The sequence below is a fragment of the Lynx rufus genome, unplaced genomic scaffold (assembly GCF_022079265.1).
Source record: "Lynx rufus isolate CCGP_SWC_20201006 ecotype Redwood Valley unplaced genomic scaffold, mLynRuf1.p SCAF_6, whole genome shotgun sequence".
Taxonomy (NCBI): domain Eukaryota; kingdom Metazoa; phylum Chordata; class Mammalia; order Carnivora; family Felidae; genus Lynx; species Lynx rufus.
In genome coordinates this window covers 11,303,021-11,330,552 of record NW_025814878.1, presented here as the reverse complement: position 1 = coordinate 11,330,552, position 27,532 = coordinate 11,303,021, and the positions used below count along the sequence as shown (strand labels likewise).

The following is a 27,532-nucleotide window of genomic DNA, read 5'->3' as shown; positions in this document are numbered from 1 at the left end:
TGTAGAGACTCTGGATTCTATTGTGTGCCTTCAGTAGTGAGTATTGATGTTTGGTTGGTTTCCTTCCTCGCTTGCTTGCTTTAGGAGGCAGTTAACTTGGCTGAACTCCCAGCTTCAAACTCTGAAATCTCAGTTATTTTAGCTTTGGCTGGGCTGCTTGGAATCTCACATATGTGTAGTTTGGGGATCAGAGATGTGTGCAGAATTTATACATAGGATTTGGTGCTTCTCTCCTTGCTGTGATTTACTTACTAGGTTTTCAGCTGTTGTGGGTATGCCAGAGTCTACCCTTTGGTTCATTAAGCTGGTACGGCTGTAGGTTTTCTGTCTAGGTTTTAGCCACCCGAACCAGCTGAGGCCTGCTCTCTGGCTAAACGCCACTAAAAAAAATGGAAAATCACCCCATGCTGTTAACCTTCTAAGTACTGACTCCTCCTCCTCCCCACCATCTCTATTACTGGTTATGCCTTCTGCTTTCATGTAGTTGTTTTTATACTTTGTCTAGTGTTTATAGTGTTTATGAGAGAAATGAGCTAGTAGGAGCCATTCAGCCATTACAGGAAATGAAATCCCTGAAATACAGTTGTACATATGAACAATTTTGTTGTTTGTGTACTTGATGGTCTTTATTAGAAAAGCAAGTGTGATAAGACTTTTTCAAAGAATTTGGGAACTTTATGTTTTAATAATGGGATAAGTTGAAACTTATTTTCGTGATTCGTCCTCTTCTAATAAAGGTGGTCCTGAATTAGACTGAAAATTCATTTATTTGCCTCTCCCTCAAATTGTGCAAAAATTTCCACATCTAGATCATTTGAAAAGTGTTTTAGAAGCAAAGTAATGTGAAGAAACCATACAGTAAAACTTTCATTTCATGCAGCAAATGTTGCACGTTTGACCTAGGTCCTGAGGTGGGTATAGCAGTGAATTTCAAAGTTCTTGATCCTGTGGAGTTACCATTTTGCAGACAGACGGAAAATAAATAAATAAATACATATCAGGTATTGACACGCTATGAAGAAAAGTGGGGTGTGAGGATGTGAGGAGGAGACTTGTGGCTTTATTCTTGAGAGATTGGTCAAGGAAGCTACTGTCTCTGAGGAAGTGACATTCCATCAGAGATGTTAATGAATTAAGAAAGGGGGCCATGCAAGTATCTGAGGGTAAAATGTTCCAGGCAGAAGGAGCAGTGGTGCAAAAACCATAAGGGAGGAAAGAGTGGCTTTTTCGAGAACTAACCAGAACCGAGGGGACTAGAATGGTGGAAGGTGAAGTCTGAGGGGTGGTAGTTAGCCACGGGCCTCGTGTTGTAGGACTGAGCAGGGGATTTTGCTCTGGTTTACTTTTCACAAAGATCCCTCGATAGAATGAGGGGCAGAGGGGGAACAGAAAATGAAGGCAAGGGACGAAACAGTAAGAGACCTTTGCAGTGGCATTCTGTGTGAATTACAGTGGTGGCTTGGACAAGAGCAGTAACAGAGGTGGGAGAAAGTGGTCAGATTCAGAATATTATTTTACAGATCCAGCCAACAAGACTTGATGATGGATTAGATCTGGGATCTGAAAGAAGGATCAACTGGATGAATGATGGCACCATTTACTGAGATGAAAAAGACTGCGAAAGGATTGGCTTGAAAGGGGGGAAATTAAGAGTTTCCTTTTGGACATAGTAAGTTTGAAGTGAGTTTTAGATGTCCAGAAGGAGATGTCAGGCAGGTAATTGGCTAGATTAGTGTGGAACTCAAGGGAGAGCGCTCCCTTGACATTGGAGATACAAATGCCTCTGTTTAAAGCGGTATATTTGGATGAAATTACACTGCGGAGGAGTGTAGGTATAGCTGAAAAGAAACCCTAGCTCGAACTCCATTGTCCACCAACATCTAGATGTGCAGGAAAGGAAGAGGATCTGACAAAGCTGAGAAGGAGCTGCCAGCAGGTAGGAGAAAAACCAGAAGAGTAGAAACCTCAGAAGCCAAGTGAGGAACTTGTTCAAAGGAGGAGATTGGTTGACTGGGTCCTCAGCTGTGGTTAGATGAGGACTGGGGACTGCTTATGAGGTCTGACAGCCTGAAGGCCTGCGGCAGCTTTGAGAAGTATAGTTTCAGTGGAGAAAAACTGCGAAAGCCTGATTGTGTAGGCTAAAAGAGATTAGGAGGGAGAAAGGGAAGACACTTAGGTACAAACAACCCTTCCTTTCCAGGAGTTTTAGCCCAGAAGAGGGAAGGGGCAGAGAAATGAGCTGATGGCTGGAGTGAAGTCAAGGGAGGCTAGCTCAAGTTGAGCAGTGTTGTAGCTCATTTATCACCCCTTAAGCTGTTTTAAAATACCATTTACTAATTTTCAGTACTCCTCTTTTCTCCTATAACCCATTGTAATTTTTACCTGTGTGACATAACTAAGCTGAAATCACATAGACGAAACAATTAAGGAATTTAATTAAATGATAATAAAAAGCTAAAAGGCTTCACTATGCATGATGTCTATATATTCTGTGGAAGACTCAGAAGTTCTACCATAACTAAATTTAATAAAAAATATTTTAATATCTACTGTTATGCTGAACAGTGCTTACACAGTGCTAGCTACATGAAGGGAACAAAAGAGACCTAATTCCTATATTGATGGAGTTTATAGATTTGTATTTTTTAAGCTTATGTTAGTTAGCAAGGTTAAATGAGAAATACTACAGATAAGAAACCTGTTTCAAAGAGATTGGCTTATTGTTAAATTTATCATAAAATGACATGGTCACACAAATAGCATTATATTTAAATATTTTCATGTTATTTAGGTTTAATATACTTACATACTATTTATATTGCCAAAAGGGCTTTCAAAATTAAACGTGGTTTCCATTAGGAATAAAAAGAAGGTAGGTAGTTCTCAACTTTGGCCACACCTTAGAATTACTTGGGGAAGTGTTAGAAATCCATATGCCCAGGCCACTCCCCAACCAATTAAATCCAGACCTTTGGGGTTGAGCCTCAAGTAATAGTATATTTTAAAATACTGATTTTATTAAAACAGAGGGAATAAAATGCCACTGATCCCCTGAGAATGAATTCATTACACATTTAAGGATTAAGTATATCTGGAAATTAAGAAAATGTATTGGGTTATATAGCTCATTATTAGACAAAGCATGCAAAGTCATTTTTAGAACCAAACTTTATCAGGTTCCAAACTTTAAAAATTTTGAGTAAATAAGATAACTCACCTCAGATTCTCTTCTAATTATTAAGAAAAATGTCAGTAATGTTACTCATTTTCCCCGTTTAGAAGAATGAGGGAAGACATCCTTGACAATAATTTCTTAAATGCCTTTTGGCACAGCCATTATAAGGCATACAAATAGGGATTAAACAATCTAAAAGTTTGACATCAGGAGTTATAAATTGAAAAGACAGTATAACTACATGGAAAACATTGTAGGACTAAATAATATTTTGATAACTTATATTAAATGTTAGGTACTAAAGCACGTGCCCTGTGTATTGAAATTTTAAATCCACAACAATATTCATTCTCTAATCAGTTCTCATTAAAATTTTTTTCTTTCTTTCACAGAAAATGCTTGGACAGAAGAGATGAGTACTATTTCCACTAAGGCCTAGAATTGCCTACTGTACAAATAGTCCTGATCAGGCAATATACGAATGGCCCAAGGAAGCCACCAAATTGATTTTCAGGTTTTACATGACCTGCGACAAAAATTCCCTGAAGTACCTGAAGTTGTTGTATCCAGGTGCATGTTACAGGTCAGTGTGCAATGATTTCTGCATTCATTCATACAAACCTGGGTTGTTGTTTTTTTTTAATTAGAAGAAAACTCTTTTATCTTCCTGTTGGCACTCGTGTGCTCCAATGAAAAGAAATGAACTTTGGTGTCTGATAGCCGTGTGGCCTTTAACGAGGTGTTTAGGCTCTTTGGAATACAGGTAGTACCTACCTTGTGAAGTAGACGTGAGGACTAAATGAGAGCCCAGTATAAAGCCCTGATACATGGTCCATACTTACTCTGAGCTCGCTTCACTTTTCCCCTGCACTTTTTAAAAATTCCAGATCTTCATATGAGAGTCAGGAAATCATTAAATAAGGAGTCAGGAAACTTGGGTTCTGATCCTAAATGAGCACCCCAAGCGCATTTGGCAAGTAATATGCCTTCTTTATACTTTAGTTTGCTTGTCTGTGAAATGAAGGAATTTGACTTCAACAGTGCCTCAGGTTCCAATTTTAAAGACAAAAGTTTGTTTTTATATGTTTTAATTTAATCTGTAGGTTTTCCAGTTGTCACTAACCGTCTAATAAATGTTTGCATTTTTCTTGCGTGTACAATCTTAGAAATCCATAATTCTAAATATTTGGTGACAGTTGTGCCTTCTCATTTGATTAAACTGGAAATCTCTCCATCAAAAACTGCTTTTCCAAGCTTGTTAAAACTAGAGATAGAAAAAAGTAATTTGGGCTCAGACATAACTTTCTCTTGATAAATTAATTTAAAAGTTTGAAATTGTATGAAATTTTTAAAGGCTCGATATCTGCTTGATACAAGTGACTACATTTTGTTCATACTCCTGTCACCTTTTATCTGTACATTTAATTGCTCTACCTGCCTGTAGCCTAATCCAGTTTTGGTCTCTCCAGTCCTCCTTATTACTTCTGCCAACGTGTCTTTCTAAGTGCAGATTTTATCATGTTTTTACCTGCTTAAAAACCTCATGATTGTTTTTTCATACCCTTCAGAATAAAGTTCATATATTGCGAAGAGGGCATACCAGGCCTGTGATCTGGAATCCTGCCTTCTTCTGCAGCCTGGTCTCTTGCCCAGTCCTTCCTCCTCACACCCTATGCTGCAGACGTCCTCAGCTGATTGGAATTCTCTGAACATGCCTCGCTCTTTCTATAATATAGTGTTTAAGAGCATATGTTTTGAGTTAATAATACTGTACTGTATACTTGAAATCTGCAAAAAGAGTGGATCTTAAGTGTTCTCACCACCACTAAAAAAATGCACAGAGACAGAGACAATGTGAAGTGGTGAATGTGTTGATTAACTTGATTGTGGTAATCATTTCACCATGTATAACTATATTAAATCATAACATTGTACACCTTTTAAAAAATCACATTGTACAACCTTAATATATACAGTTTTCATTTATCAATCATACCTTAGTAAAATTGGGGGGAAATAAAGAAATAAATAATAAAATTTTGAAATAAATAATCAAAAAATAACATATGTTTGGGGTGATAAACAGATTTGAGTTCAAGTTTTGACAGTTACTAACAGTAATTTAATTAACCTCTCTGGCCCTCATTTTCCTAACTATACAATGGGAATAAAAAACTTAACAGTGAATTAAATATGATAAAGAAAGTAAAACCACCAGCAGGATACCTGAATCATAGGAAGTGCTTAATAAATTTTGGCAGCCATTACTAATAACAATAATAATAGTAGAAGACCTATAATAAATATTTGGTGAATGAATCAGTAATCCACTAAGAGTGGAGTCAGAAGTTAAAGAAAATATGGGGAGGAGCAGAGATAGTGGGGAGTGTTTCCCCCTAGAATCCAGGTACCTCTTTCTAACTTTTCAAATAGACTTTTGTAATAAAATAACGCTATGCTGAGAGATAATAAAATAACCCTATGCTGAGAGAGTTCAGAAAGTCATTGAAAAATAGAAAAATAATACAATTTCTTCAATAAAATGTTATAAGACTTGATATGAAAGAACTGCCAATTTTTTAAAAATGTAGTCAGTAAGCATGTGTTCAACTTTACCAAAAAATAGAAAATAAATGATTTTGAATTCCTTTTGGGCGCCCCGTAGTAACACTTTTACCTTGTTAATCCGGTTTCACAAAGCAAACTGCCCGAAGGCAAGCTTCCTAACACCTAATGATAACTGAAATGAAATCGGTTTTGCTTGCAAATTACCCATGTGACAGATCACGTTCTTCTAAATTGAGTTGATGATCATTCCGGGCATCCAAATAATGTAATTTGTATGTGCTAGAACAAGAAATGTTAAAAGAAAGGGATGGGGAGAGCTCCTCTGAAAGCACAGCTAGGGTGCACATCTTCCCAAATTTGGGGAGATATTTTTAAACTGTAAAAGTAAATTTAGCTACCTCTAAATGTACTTCTAAACATCTCTTATTTGGTAACAGCCTCTTCTTTTGGGAGCTGCTGTCCCTTTCCCAATTGGGTAGGCTTCTGTCCTTCCTCTGGAGGGAACCTCCCTGTAATAAATACACTGGTTCAGAACTTTCCTCGATGGAAAAAAACACGGTAAAGAAAATATAAGAAATTAGTCGTCAAAGGATCATGCCATGCTGCCACTGTGTTTACATGCTCTTAAACATCTTGCTTCTTCTTTTTTTTTTTTTTTTTTTAATACTTATTTTTGAGAGAGAGACAGAGCACAAGTGGGGAAGGGACAGAGAGAGGGAGACACAGAATCCGAGGCAGGTTCCAGGCTCTGTGCTGTCAGCACAGAGACCGATGCGGGGCTCGAACCCACGAACCACGAGATCATGACCTGAGCCGAAGTCAGACACTCAACTGACTGAACCACCCAGGCACCCCAAACATCTTGCTTCTTAAGGACAGAAATATCTACTGTTCTTTTCTTGACTTTATTGACTGCTCAGATTCCTCTGTTTGGAACTGCCTGTATCATTTCCTTGCGCTGTGGATTCTCTAAGATGACAATATTATCAGCAGGTATAATTCATATCTTTAAAATTTATATTTGTTAATTAAATATTAGAATGGTGTAAAAATACTGCATCGTTAACACTCTGACTTCCTTTTTTTAACTGAGTTTTTCAGTTCTCTTAAAATGACAATTGAATCTATAAGTTTAAAATTTGCTATTCTAACAGTAATGCATTAAGTAGTGTTTATTTAGTATTTGTAAGACTTAATATTAAGTACCATACATATCCTTAGGTGAAGTCTTCTCAGGTGACCTCTGCCCATAGTCCTTATCCCTACACCTATCATTCTTTATTCTGTTTGTGAACACATTAATTTCCTCTACCAGACCAGGAGATCCTTAGCAGTAATTGTATTTCTTTCTGTTTGCCTAAGGGAAGTTCAGTAAATTGGTTGAAGGGGTGAATGAATCAGTTAGAGAAGGATGATCACAGAGGATATTTTGACACTATCTGTAATCTCTGGGTCTGTGTAAGAAGCTTGAGGAAAAATGAAAGAGGAACTGGAAATAATGAGTCAGACCTTTTTGTAGCTTTGAAGAGAATGCAGATTTGCATATATACAAAAAAGCAATGATTTTCAACCTTTTAGAATCTTACCCCACACCTCTTGTTACACTTAAATGGAGTCCCACTAAAAGTAACTAGGGCGTCTTTGAGAAATAGGTGATTCCTCTAGGGTAGGGAGTGTACAAGATGATCTTGGACATCTTGTCATATGACAAAACAAGCTATGAAAGGCTACTGGGTTCATGTCATGTATACACATGGACCAACTTGAAGTCCTTTCCACCAGCCTAAAGATCAAATAAGAATGACCACAATCGATAAACATCAAAACATTAAAGATGCTGGAGTTTGTGATGATACTGAAAATAAATCTTAGTAACTTTTAGGGGTTGCTAGAACACCAATTCATTATTCTAAAAACCAGTAGAGAGAAAGAAATTATTTACTCTGTTTCTTCTGTGCAAAGAGTACCAAATAGTTGAAGACAGCAAGTTCTTTGAGGAAGCATTGCAGCTAATACATGAAGAAGGAATCTTAGGGGCACCTGGGTGGCTCAGTCAGTTAAGCATCTGACTTTGGCTCAGGTCATGATCTCTTGAGTTCAAGCCCCGCGTCGGACTCTGTACTGACAGCTCAGAGCCTGGAGCCTGCTTCACGTTCTGTCTCCACCTCTCTCTGCCTCTCTCCTGCTCGTGCGCTCTCTCTCTCTCTCTCTCTCTCTCTCTCTCTCTCTCTCTCTCTCTCAAAACTAAATATTTTTTAAACATTTTTAAAGAAGGAATCTTACAGTTGAGATATCCCAAATATCGGCATTTTGCAATCCCTAATGAAATAAAGATTCTAAATAGCGATCATCAGTAACTGCTAGAAATCATTAGCTGTATCAGGCTGATAATATCAGAATCTACCAATCAGCTTGAAAGTCATAAAAGGACAAGGGGACATTATTATGCCCCCTTTGTGATGCAGTAAGTAACAGACGCTGTAAAGAGTCTTGCCAAAAATTTGTATATGAACCTGCTTATACTTAGAGTTACAACTACTAATTCACGATGAAATACAGGGGATATTGACACCACAGAGTGCACCCATCCAGTCTAGATGGCAAATTCTACTGGACAAATGACTGTTTTTCAACAAACAAATGGCTAGAGAATTTTTTAAAGACGGGAGGATTAATTATTATTAGAAATTTAAGAGGCATATCAGCCAAATTAAATATGTGGACCTTTCTTAGATCCTCCTTCAGGCTAACTAAAAAGACATTTATGACGTGGGATTTCAACACTATTTCGATATTAAGTGATATCAAGTATTGATTATTTTAAGGTGTGATAGGGACCTTGTGATTATGGTTAAGTCCCTATTTTTATTTTATTTTATTTTATTTTATTTTATTTTATTTTATCTTATCTTATCTTATCTTACTTTATTTTATTTTATTTTATTTTGAGAGTGTGTGTGCCTGCATATGTGGGGGAGGGGCAGAGGGAAAGAGAGCGCGAGAATCCCAAGCATTAGGGCTGCATCCCAGGACCCTGCAATCATGACATGAGTCTAAATCAAGAGACACTCAAACAAGTGAGCCACCCAGGCGGCCAAGTCCCTATTTTTAAAAGATACATATTGAAGTATTTACAGATGAAAGCGAAATAATGTCTGAGACTTGATCTAGCGTTGTGAGGGGAGTAGCTGGGGCATATACATTGGGTGAAAAAAGATTTTGATACTGTTACAGATGGACGATGATATAGATGAGTTTATTGTATTTACTCTTTAGTTTTTAATGTTTTAATTTTTTTTTTTATTAAAAAAAATTTTTTTTTCAACGTTTATTTATTTTTGGGACAGAGAGAGACAGAGCATGAACAGGGGAGGGGCAGAGAGAGAGGGAGACACAGAATCGGAAACAGGCTCCAGGCTCTGAGCCATCAGCCCAGAGCCTGACGCGGGGCTCGAACTCCCGGACCGCGAGATCGTGACCTGGCTGAAGTCGGACGCTTAACCGACTGCACCACCCAGGCGCCCCAATGTTTTAATTTTTAATACATTTGATAAAAGGTACATTTCCTTTTATCTTGTTATGGCCTTATAAAATCCCTGTAAGTATACTACTTGTCAGTGTTTTTCTGATAAGAAAGTGATGTCTGTAGAGGGTAAATAACCTAAGTGCATGTGAGTTATGACATAGCTGGGATTAGAACATATTAAATAATCAGATTTTATAAAGGATTGAAGGGATTTTTGAGAGCTCAAGAGAATTAAGGAAAAAGACTTTGTAAATAGGAGTATCTCTTTTAAAAAAGGAAGTGTGGGATTGGATTTAGTAGACACATTTTAATTTGGGGATGTTGGCAGAGAAGAGACGAGAAGATGGGGTCTTTGTGAGCTTTGGTTTAGTAGGGAGAATTTGCTAGGAACAGCAATAAAGGTAACTTGAAGCAAAAAGCACCATTTAGGTTTGGCAAAAGGTAAGGTCTAACTATAGTGAGTAATTGGTTGATAAAGATTGTGAATTTTATTTGAAAAACTAATATATATCAATTCAGAGTTAGGAGTAGGGTAAAAGAATTTTTACAGCATAAGAGATTTGAGCTTTCAGGGCGGAAATAAGTCAAGCCTTGCCCACTATATTTTGCATTACCTGTTCAAACTGTGGACTGTCATTTCTTAACAAGACTTCAAGATGCCTTTTGTAGTTCAGTTTTCTCTAATAAGGTATTATCTCCTATCAAACCACCTGTAAACATTTTAACTTGGTTACTTATCTTTTTTGTGTCTAAAACTGACCTCTTTCTGTCAGGTTCCTAATCTTCCAACCTCTCTGAAGACAAATTGCGTTGACTGTTTATTTGTAATCCTTCATAATTTGTGTCTACTGTCAAACAGTCCTTATTTCATGTCTTCCAGTGGTGGTCTTATCAAGAAGTTGCCCCTTTCCTTTTCATATGAAGTATCAACAGACCACCCTCCCAAAATACCCTGTGTCTGCACTTCTCTGTTCATTCATGTTCAGTGGCTCTCCCCACGGCCTATATCTGGTCCTAACTTTAGTGTGACTCATTTTTCAAAACCCTCAATTATAGGCATACCTTGGAAATATTAAGGGTGTAGTTCCAGACCACCACAATAAAGCAAATATCATAACCGAGCCAGTCAAGCGAATTTTGGGGGTTCCCAGTGCCATATAAAAAGTATGTTTATACTGTAGTCTATTAATGCAGTAGCATGATGTCTAAAAAGAGAATGAGCATACCTTAATTAAAAAACACTTTGTTGCCAAAACTGCTAGCCATCATCTGAGCTTTCTGTGAGTCACAGTCTCTGCGCTGGTGGAAGATCTTGCCTTGATGTGGATGGCTGCTGACCGATCGGGGAGGTGGTTGCTAAAGGTTGTGGCAGTTTCTTAAAACAATGAAGTTTGCTACATCAGCTGACTCTTTCACAAACGATTTCTTTGTCGCACGCAAGGCTGTTTGATAGCATTTTACCCACAGTAGAACTTCTTTCAAAATTGGAGTCCGTCACATCCTGCCACTGGTTTCTCAACTAAGTTTATATAATATTCTACATCATTTATTGTCATTTGAGCAACCTTCACAGCATCTTCACCAGCAGTAAATGCCATCTCAAAAAGACCACTTTTTTTCCTCATCTGTTAGTTTTAGCATGAGATGACCCATTTCAGTCACTTCTTCAGGCTCTGCTTCTTATTGTAGTTCTTCTGCTGTCCCCACAACATCTGCAGTGACTTCGTCCACTGAAGTCTTGAACCACCTCAAAGTTGTCTGTGAGGGCTGGAATCCACTTCTTTCTCACTTCTCTTAATGTTGGTATTTTGACCTCTCCCCATGAATTACAAATGTGTTTAATGGCATCTAGAATGGTGAATCATGTCCAGAAAGTTTTCAGTTTACTTTGCCCGGATCTATCAGAGGAATCACTGTCTGTGGCAGCTATAGCCTTACAAAACATATTTCTTAAATAATGAGACTTGAAGGTCAAAATGATTCCGTAAGCCATGGGCTGTAGAGTGGGTATTATGTTAGCAGGCGTGAAAACAACATAAATCTCATTGTACATCTCCATCAGAGCTCTTGGGTGACCAAGTGCATTGTCAGCAGTAATATTTCGAAAGGAATCTTTTCCTGAGCTGTAGGTCTCAACAATGGGCTCCAAATATTCAGTAAACCATTTTGTAACCAGATGTGCTGTCATCAAGGCTTTGTTCCCTTTTTAGAGCAAAAACAGAACAGATTTAGCATAATTCTTAAGGGCCCTAGGATTTGGGGAATAGTATATGAGCACTGGCTTCAACTTCAAGTCACTAGGAGGCGTTAGCCTCCTAACAAGAGAGTCAGCCTGGTTTTTGAAGCTTTGAAGCTGGGCATTGGCTTCTCCTCTATAGCTATGAAAGGCCTAGATGGCATCTCCTTCTAATAGAAGGCTGCTTCATCTACACTGAAAATTTGTTTAATGTAGCCACCTTTGTTAATTGTCTTAGCTAGATCTTCTGTATAACTTGCTGCAGCTTCTATATCAACCCTTGCTGCTTCACCTTGCACTTGATGTTATGGAGATGACTTTTTTCTTAAACCTCAAAAACCAACCCCTTCTAGCTTTAGATTTTTCTTCATCTTCCTCACCTCTCTCAGCCTTCACAGAATTGAAGAGAGGTTAGGGCCTTGCTCTGGATTCAGCTTTGGCTCAAAGGAATGGTGAAGCTGGTTCCATCTTCTATCCAGACCACTATAACCTTCTCATATCAGCAATAGGGCTATTTCATTTTCTTATCATTAGTATGTTCGCTGGGCTAGCACTTCTAATTTCCTTCAAGAACTTTTCCTTTGCACTTACAACCTAGCTCTCTGGCACAAGAGGCCTGTCTCGGCTTTCAACATGCCTTCCTCACTAAGCTTAATCAATTCTAGCTTTTGATTTAAAGTGAGAGATGTGGGTGGCTCTTCCTTTCACTTGAACACTTAGAAGCCATCGTAGGATTATTAATTAGCATAATTTCAGTATTGTGTCACAGGGAATAGGGAAGCCCAAGGATAGGGAGAGAGAGTAGTCGGAACATACAAATTTATCGGTTAAGTTCATCATCTTCTATGGATGTGGGTCGTGGCACATCCATAGAATTCGTGGCACCCCAAATCTGTTATAATAGTAACGTCAAAGATCACTGGATCATGGATTGCCATAACAAACATAATAGTATGGAAAGGTGTGAAATATCGCAACAGTTACCAAAATGTGACACAGAGACATTAAGTGAGCAAATGCTGTTGGAAAAACAGTGCCGATACGTTTGCTCAATGCAGGCTTGCTACAGACTTTGAATTTGTAAAAGAACAACAGTATCCGCAAAGCACAGAAGCACAGTAAAACGAGGTATGCCTAATTTAATCTCAATCTCTTTTTTTTTCTTAAAATCTTAAAATCTCCAATAAAACCTTTAGCTCCAACTAAGTCTGTTGAAATTACCTTGTTTAAAATATGCTTTTGTTGATCACACTTACATCTGTCTTTACTCCTGCCATTCCCTTCACCTGGAATTCTTTGTTCCTATCCAAGTCGTGTATAAACGCATATCCTACTGTATATGAAATCCATCAGACTACATGTCCCTTAATAACAGTTCTTTGTACAGTAGCCTACAGTACTGACTCTGTCGAACTTCAAAACCACTTGGCACATACTCCTGTTTTAATAATGTTACCTTTTCATAAATCCATGGTTTGTCTCCCTAATCGAGTTCCAGAACTCTTCTAGGGAAAGTTTGGTTTTATAGGTCATTGAGTTTTTCCACAGGCTCAGACTACTGTGCATATTTTGGGTGTTCAGTAAATATTTTTATGGATGATTTATGAGTAATGATTGGTCAGTCTCTTGAGGATTCTTTGGAAATAATCTGGTTGCTTTTTTGTTTTTGTTTTCATTTCTGTGGAGTAGATTTGTATGGTACTGTCTAAAGGCAGAGATACGAACTCCATTACTCTAGGGCCTCCTGGAACTTCCATTTCCTATATATGTGTGGGGTTTTTTTACACAGGTTAAGAGGAAGCATGTAAGGAATTGAGATGACTTTGTTGTGAATTTTAGGACTTTTTATTTTTTTTTTTAATTTTTTTTTCAACGTTTTTTATTTATTTTTGGGACAGAGAGAGACAGAGCATGAATGGGGGAGGGGCAGAGAGAGAGGGAGACACAGAATCGGAAACAGGCTCCAGGCTCTGAGCCATCAGCCCAGAGCCCGATGCGGGGCTCGAACTCACGGACCGCGAGATCGTGACCTGGCTGAAGTCGGACGCTTAACCGACTGTGCCACCCAGGCGCCCCAGGACTTTTTATATTTAAACACTCCATATGTGATTTTTTTAAAAGGTCATTAGTTTAAAACAATTGATACAGCATTTGAATGCAGGACATCTAATTAATATATAATACTCGAGTGGTTATGTTTTGTTCAACATTCAAATCGTGTTTTTAATTAGGTTATACTTTTACTGTATTTGCATGAATCCATTTTATTTACAAAACAGCTCCTAAAACAGAACCGTGACCTGGTTTGCTGTCAGCTATTGCTAGAGAGCTTTTCCATTATGTTAGCAGTGAGGATTTTTATAATTCCGTCATTTGCACCAAAAATAGTTCTTCTCAAATTAAAGATTCCAACAGATCTGTTAGAATTGTATTAACTAGTCGCTAGTTAATCGCGTAATATTTTAGTAGTGATGAGCATGTGAGCATGAGCTTCTGGTTGTTAACATCAAGCTGTTTTTATTTTTGTTTTATAGAATAATAACAACCTGGATGCCTGCTGTGCAGTTCTCTCTCAGGAGAGTACAAGGTATCTTTATGGTGAAGGAGACTTGAACTTCTCGGATGACTCTGGAGTTTCTGGCCTACGCAATCACATGACTTCTCTCAACTTGGACTTGCAGTCGCAGAACGTTTACCACCATGGGAGAGAAGGACATCGAGTGAACGGAAGCAGGACTCTGACGCACAGCATTAGTGATGGACAACTTCCAGGTGGTCCGGCCAATAACGAGCTATTTCAGCAGGAGCCACAGACAGCACCAGCTCAAGCTCCTCAAGGCTTTAACGTTTTTGGAATGTCTAGTGCATCGGGTGCTTCAAATTCAGCACCGCATCTTGGATTTCACTTAGGCAGCAAAGGAACATCTAGCCTTTCTCAGCAGACTCCCAGATTTAATCCCATTATGGTGACGTTAGCCCCAAACATCCAGACTGGTCGTAACACTCCTACATCTTTGCACATACATGGTGTACCTCCCCCTGTACTGAACAGTCCACAGGGAAATTCTATCTATATTAGGCCTTATATTACGACTCCTGGTGGTACAGCTCGACAGACACAACAGCATTCTGGCTGGGTATCTCAGTTTAATCCTATGAACCCTCAACAAGTCTATCAGCCTTCACAGCCTGGCCCCTGGACTCCTTATCCTGCATCTAATCCTATGTCACATACCTCAGCCCAGCAGCCAAACCAGCAAGGCCACCAGACCTCTCACGTCTACATGCCCATCAGTTCACCTACTACTCCACAGCCACCGACCATTCATTCATCTGGGAGCTCCCAGTCTTCTGCCCATAGCCAATACAACATTCAGAACATTTCGACAGGACCTCGAAAAAACCAGATCGAAATCAAACTTGAACCCCCACAAAGAAACAGCTCTTCAAAATTGCGTTCCTCTGGACCTCGAACCTCCAGCAGTTCCTCTTCGGTCAACAGCCAGACCTTAAATAGAAATCAGCCCACTGTTTACATAGCTGCCAGTCCCCCAAATACTGATGAGATGATGTCCCGTAGTCAACCTAAGGTCTACATTTCGGCCAATGCCGCCCCAGGAGATGAACAGATCATGAGGAATCAGCCCACCCTCTTCATATCCACAAACTCCGGAGCATCTGCGGCCTCCAGGAACATGTCTGGGCAAGTGAGCATGGGTCCTGCCTTTATTCACCACCACCCTCCCAAAAGCCGAGCAATAGGCAATAACTCCGCAACTTCTCCTCGAGTGGTGGTCACTCAACCCAATACAAAATATACTTTCAAAATTACAGTTTCTCCTAATAAACCCCCTGCAGTTTCACCAGGGGTGGTGTCCCCTACCTTTGAACTTACAAACCTTCTAAACCATCCTGATCATTATGTAGAAACAGAGAATATTCAGCACCTCACGGACCCTACTTTAGCACATGTGGATAGAATAAGTGAAGCACGGAAGTTGAGTATGGGATCTGATGATGCTGCCTACACTCAAGGTAATAATACGGAAGGTGGGGTCACTTTCCATGGTGGGCTTATTGGTGTATATTGGATTTCACTGTAGACATGGCTGTCATAATGATTACTGCATCTTTTAAGTGTTGCCCCAACTCATACTGTTTTTAAAACCTTTGAGAGTATTCATGAGCTTTGAATTTCAGTTTTATTATTGTGTAAGTTAAAGTTTGACTGATAGGGTTATCACAACTTCAGAAGTATCCACTCTTGTTTGTTTACTTTTTTTTTTTTTAATGCTTATTTTCTTACTTGAGAGAGAGAGAGTGCATACGGGGGAAGGGCAGAGAGAGAGAGAGAGAGAGAGAGTTCCGAGCAAGCTCCACGCTGTCAGTGTAGAGCCCGACGCGGGACTCGAACTGACAAACCACCAGATCATGGCCTGAACCTAAATCAAGAGTTGGATCCTTAACTGATTGAGCCACCCAGGCGCTCCTGGTCTGTTTACTTTCTTAATGTTTGCTTTTCAGGTAATTCTCTTCTCCGTGGTGATGCTTACCTGCCCTTTAAAATTTCTACAAACACACATCTTAGTAAGAGATGAGTGAATTCATACAGTAAATCTTCCTTCTTCGACCAGGCAAATTCTCTGCTTACTCTTAAGGCATTTTCATTTTTCTAATGTGACGTTGTTCATCTTATTTTATGTCAAAAGCTAACTTCTTCAAGTCCTAGAATAATTTAACTCAGAGATTTGATTTCTATTCTAGATATTTGTCTCTTTCAGTCACCCTTAATCATCCATGAACGCAGCCTTTCTTTTTATTTGGAATTGTGAATAAAAACATTAGTTTTCAGTCTGTCTCTCTTGATTATCCTTTTCTGAAATAGACTAGTTGATATTGACATAATACTAAATGATATCTGTATTAGTTCAAGTAGAGATAATTTCTGTCATACATATTTTATTTGGTCCCTTAAGTTACATAATCTTCAGTAGGAAACTGTTAAATTCATTCAGATAAGAAAGTGGAGGGTAAGTGTCTTCTTGACTATTGATGTAGATTTGTAGATTGGCTGCGAGTCCTTCAGAGTAACAACATGTCGTACTCATCTTTGTGTCCCCAGTGAATTGTTCCAAGTACTGTAGGCAGGAAAGTACTATATATATCATCACTCCCACGCAGCCACCTACTACCCCTAGTACCACTTGTCCTTTTAAAAATTCCTAAAAATAGGGGCACCTGGGTGGCTCAGTTGGTTAAGCTTGCAACTCTTGATTTCAGCTCAGGTCATGATCTCATGTTTTGTGAATTCAAACCACTAATCAGGCTCTGCACTGTCAGTGCAGAGCCTGTTTGGGATACTCTCTCTCTCTCTCTCTCTCTCTCTCTCTCTCTCTCTCTCTCTCTCAATAAATAAACTTAAAAACAATTCTAAAAATAATGATTTCACTGCTGAGTTTCTCAGAAGAGCCTGATTGTTTTGGCTTATTTTATGTTTCAAGCAATTAGATTTTTGTGATTTTCAACTCAAGCTGGACTGTGGTGTTTTCAGATTCCATAAACACCTGTGCAGCTTTCAAATTAAGATGCCCAGGTTTAACCCAAACTTGCTCAGTTAGAATCTCTGAATGGTGAAGCCTAGTGTACATGTGTGTTTTCAAAGGTCTGTGGGTGATTCCAATTGCACTAAAAATTGTGCTAAAACTTCTGTTTGTTTTCCATATATCTGTGACTAAATTGGACCCAGTTTGTTTGTTTGTTTGTTTGTTTTTATTGTTTACTTTTTGAGAGACAGAGAGGGACAGAGGAGGGGCAGAAAGAGAGAGGGAGACACAGAATCCAAAGCAGGCTCCAGGCTCTGAGCTGCCAGCACAGAGCCCGATGCAGGACTTGAACTCAGGAACCATGAGATCATGACCTGAACCAAAGTCAGATGCTTAACTGACTGAGCCACCCAGGTGCCCCAAACTGGAACCATTTTTGTTTGGTTTCAGTGGTATATGAATTTTAATATACCACTGTTTATTCCACTGATACTTAATTCTTACTCTTCTCCCAAAGTCCTCCCTTCTCCTTCTCTCCTTCCATCAAAATAGCAGATTTCCTGTATTCATATAGTTTGCTGTTTCTTAAATGGAGAATAAATTGTTGTATGAAGACGATTTGGTAAGGGGAATTTTCAATTGAAATAGACATGATGATCACATTTAACTGGATTGTGAATATAAAGTGTTGCTTAAACTTGCTATCTCCCAGTTTTTCTCATTCTCTTTGGAATCTACTCTAGTCAGGATTTTTTCCACTATAGTCAGCTCTTGTTAAGGTCATGAGTGACAGCATTGTTACAAAACCTATCTGTCTCCTTTCAGCCCTCATCTTCCTTGATGTGCGTACAGCCACATTTACCAGTGAAGCACCCTCTTCACAGTGAAACATTTTATTCATTTGACTTCTAGGATACTATAAAATTTCCACCTTCCTTTTTATTCTTTGCTCGTCCTCCTTCCCTCATCTCTCATCTCTTCATCCTTCCACTTCTCAAAGAAGTGGGATCAATGCCTCAAAGCTTAATCCTTGGGCCCCTTCTCTTTTCTGTCTGTACCATTCCTTAGGTGATTCATTCAGCCTTATGACTCTATAAATACTATGTGCTGATGATTCCCTAATTCATAACCTAGACTTAATCCCGAATTTCAAGCCAGTTTATTTAACTACTTATTTAACATCTCCATTTGAATGTTTACTGACCGTCTCAAGTTTTCCGTGTCTGAAATACCTTCTGATATTCCCTCCAGCTTACTCTCCCTGTAATCACTTTTCCCATCTCAGTTCATGGCAATTTAATTTTTTTTTTTTTAATTAGGCCAGAAACTTCAGAAACACCCTTGACACCTTCTTTTTTTCGTATTTCACATCTAATCTGAAAATCTATCAACTCTAACCTTCAAGGTGTATCAAGAATTCTCTCTTCTTACCACCCCATTATTATCACTCTGGTCTGAGCCACCATCATCTCAAGTGGATTATTGCAGTAGCCGACCTGCTTTCACTCTTGCTTCCTTATGGTCTTCTTTCAGCTCAGCAGCCAGAAAGATGCTGTTAAAAAACGTAAGTCAGATTATATCACTCTTCTGCATATGATGGCTATTTCATTCAGAGTAAAAGCTGTGAAGCCTTATGTGATCCACTGCCCATCGCTCATCTCTTTTCCTTCTGCTTACCACTTCCAGCCCTATTGGTCTTCTTGCCAATGGCCTTCCTTAAACAATGGAAGGGATGCCTTAGGATCTTTGTACTTGCTGTTCTCTGTCTGAAATTCTCTTCTCCCAGAATCCAGCTAATTCCCTTTGGATCTTTACTCAGATGTCACCTTTTCAGTGAAATTATCCCTGGTCTCCCTGTCTAAATCTCCATGCCAGCATTTCCCATCTTTCCATCCTTGCTTATTTTTGCTCAGAGAGGGGAAAATGAATAATCTAATAGTAAGATACGTAATAACTAATAAATACCTGCTGAAAGCTTACTATGTGCTGGGCACTTTTCTGAATGCCCATTTATTTCCCACAACCAACTATAAAGCAGACACTAGTATTATTCCTGTTTTCAGATTAACATACTTAGAAACAGACAGGGTAAATACCTTGCCAAAGGACAAATGACAAGATTCTAACCTAGGAAATTGACAGTGGAGCCCACACTCTTAAACCACAGCACTGTAACCTCTTTCCACATTTTAAAAATAAACCCTCTGGATAGATACTTCAAGTTTGTCTTGTAGCTTCACATAACCCCTGGTTCACCACTGTGGGGGCGACATGTGCCCCAGTTTAAGAAGCGTGAAGCTAAAAGATCACTCAATAAAAATAAGTAAAACAAAAACAGGCAGCTATAGGGAAAGAAATCACAATATACAGATATAATTAGAAAAACGACTTGAAAAAATAAAGCAGTCCCCTGGAGAAAGAAGTATAGGGAGCACTAGACTTCAAAAGGCACCTGAACATTAAAGAAAAAAAAAAAAAAATGCTGATGAGTGAAGGCCCTGGTTTGAGAGCCCAGAGCCTACCCAAATAACAAATAGCAGGGTTCCACGGAATCCGCCGCTCAAATTACTTCTCTACACTAACAGCCTTCAGACAGCTGAAACAACAGCACTCGCTTGCTTTGCACATATGTACATACATGTGGAATTTCATAACATTCGTGTGGCTGCGTATCCTTGTATTACCTGGTGCGTGCACACCGGATTGGTGGGAGTACCGTTCTCCAGCCCTTTCATCTTGTTTCTTTCTGTTTAGTGTGGAACTGCTGTTGACCTAGATTTATGCATCATCCAGTGACAAAATTCTTGATCTCGTGTTTCTTTGGCTTGGTTCTATTCAAATCAAAAGATTATTCGGGACACCTGGGTGGCTCAGTCGGTTAAGCGGCCGACTTCGGCTCAGGTCATGATCTCGGTGAGTTCGAGCCCCGCGTCGGGCTCTGTGCTGACAGCTCAGAGCCTGGAGCCTGTTTCAGATTCTTTGTCTCCCTCTCTTTGACCCTCCCCCGTTCCTGCTCTGTCTCTCTCTGTCTCAAAAATAAATAAACGTTAAAAAAAAATTTTTTTTTAATTATTCTTTCCTGAACTGAAAATGTATCTTTTGTGAGGTTAACTTATACGTGTTTGACGCTCTACAGTTTATACAGCACTCACTATGGTACTTAATGCGGTGACCCGAATAATAGTGATCTTTAAGAAAAGACCTGAATTCTGATTTATGTGGCATGGGTAATAAAGAGAAAAGAAGTGTCTCTTCCTCCTGCAGTGAAATTGATCTCTCTGAAGCTCCTGGAACAGACTATTTCAGAATAGAAAGAGAAGTTGAGCCAAGTACCAGAGTCATAGGAAAATATTTTTCTCAAGTTGAGGACGGAACATACATAAATAAATTTGGTACACTAAATGCATTCTTTTTCATTTGTATTTCATCTAACATTTAAAATCTAAAAATACTACATAAAACATGTCAAAAATGAGAATTTATGTCTATAAAAGATACATTGATTGATAAGCCCTCTGCTATCGAATGAGAAGAAAAAGGGATAAATTAATGAAACTTTCCCAGGTCCTGCTCATTTCATCACCCAAGTCTACCAACACCACTGCTAAAGGAATTAAATTACACTTGAGTCCTTATCAAAGTACTACAGGAACCAGAGACACAAATGAATGCCCAATAGAAAAGACAAATTCAGGTTAGAGAAAAATGCCCTTTTGAAGTCTCTGGATATAAAGAAGACTCCTATTCTATCTGCTAAGAACAAATGTTAAAGTAAAAATTGCTTGCCAGTAGTAAGGATACTGTGTGGCCACAAGCTACGTTTTCCCCCTTGAGTCATACTGCCTGACTGTACCTAACTTCTGAAAAGTGCCAGTAAATATTTTATCATTCACTGTATTCTGGGACTTTCTGGTACCCTCTCGCATTCATAGATGTACGCTTTTAGTAATAGTGGCAACTTCTTTAGGTGTGAAGAACAAACATTTCATTGATTCAAACTAATTTACATTGTGGGGGATGGGAGGAAAGGCCTGCTTTTTATGTTTTGTTATAGCAGGCGGAGGCTCTTACCAGATTACCACTGGTGCCAAAAATGATGTCTTCTTCTCTTTTATTTCTGAAGAGCCTCGCATCAGGCTCTGTGCTCACAGCTCAGAGCCTGGAGCCTGCTTCAGATTCCCTCTCTCTGCCCCTCCCCCACTCACTCTCTGTCTCTGTGTCTCTCTCTCTCTCTCAAAAATAAGTAAACAATTTTTTTAAATTTACATATATAAGGTTATAAACATTTTTAATGATTCCCTACTACTTTTTTCCCAATTATATTTATGGTCCTATCATACTGTTAAGCAGTAGCCTTGACTTTGAACCTGAAATACAAAAACAAATAAGGAAAATTACGAGATGAAATTTAGCTCCTTGGACTTTGTATTTCTCATTCCTTGTCCTTTTTTTTTAACCAGTGCTTCCCTCCAAATCACACTTTCTATTTAACAATATTCAATAAATATGCTAATCATGACAAAAATTGAGAGGGCTAAATATTCTTTTCAAGAGGAGATAAAATTTAAATTAGTTTTTAATCTGCCCTACTTCTCATAGGTTCTTCCCAGTCTCAAGACTTACTACCTTTCTTAATTTGAAATCTCAGGATTGGAAGAGACTTCAAAAGTCATTTAGAATTGTTCAACTGTGTACAATTGTGCAGAGGTCATCCAGCCCACTTGCCCAGTTAACACTTAGTCCTCACGATCCCTAGTCATTGTAAACCCATTCTGTACGTACTTCAATCCCTGAGGAGAGAGAAGCTGCCTCCCGAGGTAGCAAATCCCACTTTGCACTGTTCTGCCTTTTGGCAAGTTATTTCTTGCATTAAACTGGTCTCTTTAAAAAGTATTATGCAGTAACATATGCACATGATAAAAGAAATTTCAACTCCCCCCCCCAAAAAAAGGAAGATAGGATTACAATCTGTCTCCTTTCAACACCTGCCTGTGTCTCCCCCCTGGCCCTCCCACCACTTAACTATGAGAGGTAAACTCCACTAACAGTCTTGATCCCCCTTCTCTCTGTAATCATACACGTACACACACACACACACTTTTTGTAACGGGAACCCACTATACACATATGGCATACATAAATACACACATGTGGGATTTTATAATACATACATAACCTACCGTATGTAGGACATAAACACTGGAGAGGTACGCTCCACAGTTTTTGCTTAAGATCATTGCATTTCAGCCTGTACAAATCTCTTTCATTCTTTTAATATACTTTTTAAACATTTTTATTCATTTTAGTAGCTTTATTGAGATAGAGTTTACACCCATGAAATTCACTTACTTACGGTGTACAAACCAATGATTTTGGGCAGAGTCACATGTACAACCATAGCCACAACCAATACTAAACATTTTTGTCACCTCAGAAACTCCACACCCTTTAGCTATCAGCTGCCTGCCCCATCACCCCTACCCTCAGCCTTAAGCAACCACTAATCTACTTTCTGGCTCTAAATTTATATATTCTGGACTCTTACAATAAATGGAATTATTTATTATTTTATGACTGGCTCTTTTCACCTAGCATACTGTTGTAGAAGTCATCCATGTTGCAGCATATGTTACTGCTTGCATTCTTTTTTTCAGCTGAACAACGTGCTTTTGTATAGATGGAGACCACATTTTTGCTTGTTCATTCATCAGTTGATGGACATTTAGGTTGTTTCCATCTTTTAACTATTATGAATGATGCCGCTGTAAACATTCATGTACACCTTTTTGGTGGACATTTGGTTTTATTTCTCTTGAATATATACTGGGAGTAGAATTCCTGATTCCTATACTAATTCTGTGGTGGCTAACCATTGGGGAACTGCCAGACGGTTTTCCAAAGTGGCTGTACCATTTTGCATTCCCACCAACTGTATGTGAGTATTTTGATTTTTCCACATCATCAATAGTTGCCATCATTTGACTTTGAATCTTGCTATCCTAGTAGCTATGAAGTTGTATTTCTTTGTGGTTTTGATTTGCATTTCTCTGACGGCTAATGATGTTGAGGATTACGACATGTGTTTATTGGCCATTTGTGTATTTTCTTTGGAGAAATGCCTATTTATAGCCTTTGCCTTTTTTAAATTGGGTTGTCTTTTTATTATTGAGTTGTATGAATTCTTCGTGTATTCTGAATATAAGTCTCTGATGATTTGCAGTTATGTTTTCCCATTCTGTGAGTTTTTATTTCAAGTAAGCTCTATGCCCAGTGTGGGGCTTGAACTCATGATTCCCACAGTCAAGAGTTGCATGCTCTACCAACTGAGCCAGCCAGGCCCCCTATCTTTTCATTTTCTTGACTGTTGTTTGAAGCACAAAAGTTTTTAATTTAGCTGCAATCTAATTTATCTGTTTTTCCGTTCATTGCTCCTGTTTTTAGTGTCATATCTAAGAATCAGTTGCCAAAGCAAAGGTCATGAGAATTTACTCCTATGTTTTCTTCTAAGAGTTTTGTAGTTTTAGTGCTTGTATTTTGGTCTTTGATGTATTTTGACTTAATTTCTATACAATAGTATGAGGTAAGGGTCCAATTTCATTCTTTCACCTGGGGCTTATCCAGATGCCCCAGCACCATTTGTTGGAAAGGCTTTTCTTTCCTTGCTGAATGGTCTTGGCACCCTCCTAGAAAATCAGTTGACCATCAACACATGCTTTATTTCTGGACTCTCAGTTCTTTTTCATTGATCTATATGTCTGTCTTTAGGCCAGTACTACACTGTCTTGATCATTGTTACTTTGTAGTAAGTTTTGAAATTGAGACCTGTAAATTCTACTTGGTTCTTTTTCAAGATTATTTTGGCTATTTGCAGTCTCTTGCTGTTCTATATAAATTTTAGAATAAACTTGTCAATTTCTACAAAGAAGTCAGCTGGGATTCTAATAGAAATTGCACTGGAGTATTTTTCTACATATACTTGATGTTTTGTTTTGCTTTGTTTTGTTTAAATGCAATCAGAACAAAAGGGTTTGTAGTGAAAAGTTCATCTCGCCAGAGGCAACTGATAGCTATTCACAAATATTTCATTTTGCATTCTTCTAGAAACTGAAATGTAGCAAATCAAGGTATATAGGTATATAGATATATTTTTATACAAATGAAATATAGTATCTCGTGTTTTGTGTTTGTCCTTTTTTTTTCCTTATCACTTTGAGAGCATTCCATGACAGCAGGTGCAGATAGATCTCTTTGTTAAAAAATGGCTGCACAGTAGTTTGTACCATAATCCATAACCAGTCCTTTCTTGATAGATAGACATTAAGGTCTTATTTTTACAAACCACTGCAGTAAAAATCCTGTACATACATATTTATGCCCATGTCCAAGTATGTTGGCAGAAGAGATTACCAGGAGTGGAACTGATGTGTCAAAGGATATGTGTATTTTTAATTTTGATAGATGTATCATTTAGGCTTGGTTATACGTCAGTAACAAACCGTGTCTTTAACAACCAAAGTTTATTTCTAGCTCACTTGCCACAGTAGATTAGCTGGTGGGCTCTGTTCTATATCATCCTCACTTAAGGACCCAGGTTGAGGGAAGCGCCATTCCACGTTTCCATGATTGTTCAGATAAAACAAAGGAAAATCAGCAAATCAGCACTGATTCCTTAAGCTTCTGCCCTGACACATGTTACTCTTTAGCTAAAGGAAGTTACACAGCCACCCGTAACCACATCTAATTCCTGGAGAATGGGGAGGCATAATTCTACTGTATATACCTGGAAGGCAGAGAGCCAGAAATATTTGGTGAAGGACACCGATGACTATCACAGAAAATATTGCCAGTTTTGAGACTCTATCTAGCTACCAGTTTATAATCTCATATTTGTAAATGGGGAACACTTTTGACAACCTTTGTAAGAATGTTCTTTTTCTCCTTCCCTCCCTCGTGATGAATATCATCACGATATAGGTGATTGAAAAAAAAGTACATCTTTGTCAGTTTGGTAGGTAAAAATTTATTGCTCGGGTTTTTTAAAATTTGCATCTTTGAAAATGAGTGAGGTTGAGCACCTTTTCATGTGTTAATTTTTTAAGCTGTTTGTATTTTGTGAACTTGTCTGTTTTTATAAGATACCTACTGTTTTTTTCTAATACGTTGTTTTAACTTGGTCAATAAATTTTTTTATTTTATAAAGTTTCTTACTTTTATATGTTCAAACTTATCAACCTTTTTTTTTTCTTTCTGGCTTCTGGGTTTTAGGTCTTATTTAGAAAGCCTTTCGCCATTCCAAGATTTTGAAAAAAGACCAGAAATCTTGCACATATCTTCTCTTTATAGTGATATTCTTTGGAACCCTATTGAACTGGACTCATTTCTCTTTCCTGTGGCAACCCTTCAAAACTTTTCTAAGCTATAAACATCCCCCAGTTCCTTTATTGGTTCATCTAGTTGTATTTCTTTGAGGCTCTTTTGGTATCTCTAGGCCCTGGTTTTCTTTTTCTCTATAATAGAAGTTTTAGACAGTGTCTCTATCTTAATGCTGTAAAATTATATGTAGAATCTTACTTATACACACAAATAAAGGCCAACAAAGTGTTTATCTAGCAGAAGCCTAATCATAGGAGTTAGGCATCATTCCTTATAGTTTTGTTACATCTGTGGCCCACATTAGAGGCCCAGTTTCAGCACTGTTGAAAGATCTGATTTCAAACTGTCTTTAAAAATGGCAAAAGTAGGGTCGCCTGGGTGGCTCAGTTGGTTGAGCGTCCGACTTCGGCTCAGGTCATGATCTCATGGTCTGTGAGTTCGAGCCCCGCGTCAGGCTCTGTGCTGACAGCTCGGAGCCTGGAGCCTGCTTCCAATTCTGTGTCTCCCTCTCTCTCTGCCCCTTCCCCACTCATGCTCTGTCTCTCTCTGTCTCTCAAAAATGAATAAACGTTAAAAAAAATTTTTTAAAAATGGCAAAAGTAGATGAAAACATCAGGAAACTTAATTTTAATGAGTAATTGCCATCTCTCAATCTTTTGTGACTCCATCACTAAATAAGTGACAGTAATTATACATTGGCATATAAAACAAATACCTCTGCTGTCAACAGTTACAGTCTAGAACAGTTTTGATTTATTTTAGAAGCTGACATTGTACTTTGTTAGGTACAGTGACTTAGGCACATAACTGACTTTGGCATGTGAAATTGTCATGACAGACAAAAATATAAAAGATATTAGAAGTAAGTACCTATTAGATTTCCAGTTGCAAATTTCCCTCTCTCTCTCTCATTCTCTCTCTCTCTCTAATAAGCCAAAGATCTTTATATCCATAAATACCTGGTACATTTTCCAGTGGCAAAGGTATTCTTTTAATATGCACTTTGCATCCTTTTTTTTTTTGGCACCAATTAAAAATAGTAGGCACCTGAGAAATCGTGTAATTTCCCCACAGGTTTAAGTCAAACTTTTTGTCTAAAGAAATAAAATGTAAGAATGATGACTGAAGAATGAAACTACTTTTGGGGGGAGATGGGGTAAACCCTTAAAAACTGTAGGATAAAGGAATTTTCTGTAAGAATTATAAAGACTTGACATTTGTTAATAATACAAAAGCTGCACATTTGTCTAGTGCTTTACCATTTGTAAAATAGTTATGCAGATGCGAGACCTACGTGGGGCTTAAGAGAGGCAGTTGAAAAAAAAAACTGTGAATACCTTAATTAGAATTAGAGTTTTTCCTTCTTGAATGTCAACCCTGTCATCACCATTCCCGGACAACAGTGGTGATTCCGTATCTCTTCACCTTAGGTCTCAAGTGCATTTGTTCTCTTCCTCATTTTCTCTTACTTCCCACCCCCCCCCCACCCCCCCACAATGGAAATGCAGTTTTCAGAATGTATGCTGTGTTCCATGCTGTTATTTTAAAAGCTTAAGTCAGACATTTTCTTTTTTCTCTTACCCCCCATTTGGGAGGAGAACAAATCAAAATTAATTTTTGGTTCATTTTATGGTTAACCATTTTTACTGTTCTTTCTTCCATTACTAATTCATATACCCACATTTCATAAGAAGAAAAAAATCTGGCCGTGCTTTGAATGTCAGTGCCACAAGGGATGGGATCTCTTCTAACTTGCTCCTTTCTCTCTGTAATGCTTGTACAGTGCCTGAAACATGGTAGGTAGACAGTATCTCTTTTTTTTTTTTACCTTTTGGAGAAATTACATGTTATTTACACTATAAAAATACCTAAAATTATGGGGCGCCTGGGTGGCTCAGTCGGTGAAGCGGCCGACTTCGGCTCAGGTCACGATCTCTCGGTCCATGAGTTCGAGCCCCGCGTCGGGCTCTGTGCTGACAGCTCAGAGCCTGGAGCCTGTTTTAGATTCTGTGTCTCCCTCTCTCTGACCCTCCCCTGTTCATGCTCTGCTGCTCCCTGTCTCAAAAATAAATAAAACGTTAAAAAAAAATTTAAAAAAAATACCTAAAATT

The 27,532-nt window shown here is 38.4% G+C and overlaps 1 protein-coding gene across 3 annotated transcripts in view; it reads left to right on the top strand.

Moving 5' to 3' along the window:
• TAB2 (TGF-beta activated kinase 1 (MAP3K7) binding protein 2) overlaps positions 1-27,532 on the top strand; it is a 65,246-nt gene that overhangs the window by 13,160 nt on the left and 24,554 nt on the right. Inside the window, exons 1-3 of one of the 3 annotated variants that reach the window (XM_047102561.1) lie at positions 326-1,669; positions 3,568-3,758; positions 14,040-15,540. In XM_047102561.1, the coding sequence (XP_046958517.1) occupies positions 3,657-3,758; positions 14,040-15,540 (1,603 nt within the window). In that variant the 5' untranslated portion in view covers positions 326-1,669; positions 3,568-3,656. Of the gene's footprint in view, positions 1-325; positions 1,937-3,567; positions 3,759-14,039; positions 15,541-27,532 lie in introns of those variants that run through there. The other 2 variants (XM_047102560.1, XM_047102559.1) reach the window with 2 other exon arrangements.